General features: G+C 49.6%; 1 protein-coding gene across 1 annotated transcript in view; it reads left to right on the top strand.

Annotated features, from left to right (window-relative positions):
• The first annotated feature begins 330 nt into the window (after positions 1 to 330).
• The window catches only part of HLCS (holocarboxylase synthetase), a 377,157-nt gene continuing 374,197 nt past the window's right edge, over positions 331 to 3,290 (top strand). Inside the window, exon 1 of the mRNA XM_007945557.2 lies at positions 331 to 525. Coding sequence (XP_007943748.2) covers positions 331 to 525 — 195 coding nt within the window. The remainder of the gene's footprint in view (positions 526 to 3,290) is intronic.

The raw sequence follows: 3,290 nt of genomic DNA, 5'->3' as shown, positions 1-3,290 counted from the left end.
CTCCTTTCCTCCCCATCACATCCCCACCCAGCTCAGCCTCTCCGACCAAGCGCACTCTCCCTACATTTCCCCCTACCTGCGGCCGGGCGCCGCCTCCCCTGCCTACCACTCTCAAGGATCGGCCTCCAATCTCACAGCATCGACCCCCTACATCCCGCAGGCCCGCGCGGCCTTCCCCACTACCCTACCACACACATCGAGCCTCGCGTGGCCTCTTCGGGCGACGCGGCGCGTCTCTTCCGGCCGCGGGAGGGGCGGGGCCGGCACTCGGGGCGGGCGGCCCAGGAGCAAGCGCCGTGCCCCATGCACCGCCGCCGCCCGCGGCCGGCCATGCTCATCACATTGTGCTACCTGTACTTGTGGGCGCGATGGGGGCGCCGGCCGGCTGCGCTTGTCCGCACCACAGTGCAGAGGCTGCGCTCCTCGCGCTGCTCTTTCACTTTCTGTAGTGCGGCCGCCCGACCCAGTGGCGCCAGCGTGTGTCTGAGCCGCGGTGGCCGCGTTTTCTGCATCGGCGAGACTCAGGTGGGCGGGCACAGGGCGCCGGGCGCGGGTAGGTGGGCGAGCGTCGGGCGGGCGCGAGCCGGAAGCGTGGGGCTGGACCCTGCGCCCGGCTGGGCTGTCTATACGCGGAGCTCCTCCTGACGCAGGCCGGAGGAGGGAGCTCTGGGAGGGAGTCCCGAGGCCGCGGTCCCACTCAGAGGACCAGCTTGAGTGGGCTCGCCCGCGCGCGATTCTTGAGAGAACAGGTACCGAGCCCAGAAATCCGAAACCATGAGAGGGGACTCGAGCGTGTATACGTACAGACGCGTGGTGCTTGTCATTGCAAAATATGTGTGTACCTGCATTGAGGATTATCACTTGAATACTAAGATCAGAGCTCAACTAGAGTCTTTTTCCTGCCACCTTCACTACATTCGGGCTGGGCTGGCGTTTGATTGAAACTGAATTCAAAGAAAGAGACCTGAATTCAGCTGTCTCCCAAATAACTCTGGGATGACAAAAACTCTCCCTTCCATCCTCTGTGCCATTTACCAACTTTGGCTCTCCACTGCTTGTCTTAGAATCTTCTTCAGTTTGGTCAACTCACTTACCTGTTTTGTGGCCCAGTAGTTGTGATGGGAGAAGCCCTGGTGGCGCAGTGGTTAAGCAGCTCGGATGCTTGTTAGCAGCTTGGTGGTTCGAACCCACCAGTCGTTCCATAGGAGAAAGATATGGCAGTCGTAAAAATTACAGCGTTGGAAGTCCTGTGCGGCAGCTCTACTCTGTCCTGTTGGGTCACTGTGAGTCGGAATCAACTGGACAGCAATTGGTTTGGGTTTTTTTTTGGACTTAGGATGATGGCTGCACATTCAGATGGATGGACTGATCAAAGTATCTGCCATCTACAGTGAGTGTGACGTGGGCCATTTGTTTATTCTCTGTAAAATCTCTTCACTTTCTGTGAGAGAAAACAACTGTTCTTTGCATTCATTGCAAATGGACTTGACTTCACAGTGCAGTTCTGAGCACATAGACCCTTTTCATTAATATTTGAAGGTTTTTAACTGGTATCTTGTCCTTTGAATTCCTTCTAGAAATTTGGTTCATTTTTACCATTGAAATGAGATTTTCTACATCTGTAAAACTATAAATACCCATGTGGGAATTAAAGCCTCATCTTAGACTTGAACATTTTGTTGGAAATTATGCTAAGGAACACTGATGACACAATGGTTGAGCACTCGTGTGCTAATTGAAAGGTTCAGCTTTTGGAACCCACCAATCCCCTGGCAATCTGCTCCCATAAAGATAATAGCCTTGGGGCAGCTCTACTCTGTACTGTAGAGTCACTATGAGTCAGAATTGACTCCACGCCACACAGCATGTTTAGGTAGGAGACCCTGGGTAGTGTAAATGGTTAATACCCTGGACTACTGACCAAAAGTTTGAAAGTCTGATTCTACCCAGAGGCACATGAAGAAAAGATTGGTGATCTACTTCTGAAAAGTCAGCCATTGAAAACTGCAAAAATGGTGTGGAAGTAGCAGCATCTAACCTCCTCCAGCTTCACAAGGGGGAAGAAGGATCAAGGTTAACAGCCCAAGGCTGATTCCTATGAAGTGGAGGTCAGACATGCAGCCCCCTTCCAACCTTCCACCAGTTCTGACACCAACAGTCCCTCCCACAACACTCTCTGCTTCTCAGCTGAGTTTGATGATTCATTGCCGTAATCACACACAACTCACAGACAATACTCAAAATTATGGCGTTTATTAGGGAAGAACCAGGTTACAGTTTAGGTTCAGGATAGCCTGTTCTCAGCCACGCCACAGGCACCCTTCTCTGTGGCCTCAGCCTCTCAGCTCTATGGCCTTTGGCCTCTGCTCTGCCCAGGCAAGTATTACAAAGTTCTTTTAGCTTTGATGCTAGGTTCCCAGAGAGATACCCACTCTGCCAGCAAGACTCTTGTCTAAAGGCACACAACTTTCTTGCTATGTGGGCTGGAAAGCCCACCATTCTATCTCGTGCTGGTCTCTTGGTTCTGCTCTCTCTACTGCAGCCATTTCTCTGCCTCTGTTTCTCACTATCTCAGTTTGGGGATCTCAGGTCCAAGAATGCTCTCCACTCCTGCCTCTTCTTTCTTGATGGTAGTGAGATTCTACTTTGTGCCTCTAGGATGGGTCATTTTAAGCCTATCAATATGGCAAAACTGACCAATCCCTATGTTAGGGTTCCATACACCTTATTTATGCAGCCCCGTGATACCTTATTTACATTATTAGCAAGCTATCCAATTCCCTTGGGCCACAGGCAACTTACATTTGCATAGTCCCACATGGGCTAGGGGAAAAAATTCCAGTTTAAACTTGATCTATAGAGACCCTTTTAAATAAGCTTTAGACAGGACTTAAAATATAAAGATGACTTGAAGCACTTACTATTGAAGATTAAAGTCTATAGTCTGCAGTAGGGATTACACTTCAACATGAAGAAAACAAAAATCCTCACAACTGGACCAATATGCAGCATCATAATAAATAGAGAAAAGATTGAAGTTGTCAGAGATTTCATATTAGTTTGTTCCACAGTCCACACCAATGGAAGCAGCAGTCAAGAAATCAGATGATGTATTTCACTGGGCAAATCTGCTGTAAAAGACCTCTATAAAGTACTGAAGAGCAAAGATGTCTCTTTGAAGACAGGTCACCTAACCCAAACTAAGGTATTTTTAGTTGCCTTATATGCATGTGAGAGCTGGACAGTGAATAAGGAAGACTGAAGAAGAGTTGATGCTTTTGAGTTGTGGT

This window comes from Orycteropus afer, unplaced genomic scaffold (assembly GCF_000298275.1).
Source record: "Orycteropus afer afer isolate SDZICR_OR568_19922 unplaced genomic scaffold, OryAfe1.0 scaffold00137, whole genome shotgun sequence".
NCBI classification, from domain to species: domain Eukaryota; kingdom Metazoa; phylum Chordata; class Mammalia; order Tubulidentata; family Orycteropodidae; genus Orycteropus; species Orycteropus afer.
This window is presented reverse-complemented; position numbering and strand designations above follow the sequence as displayed.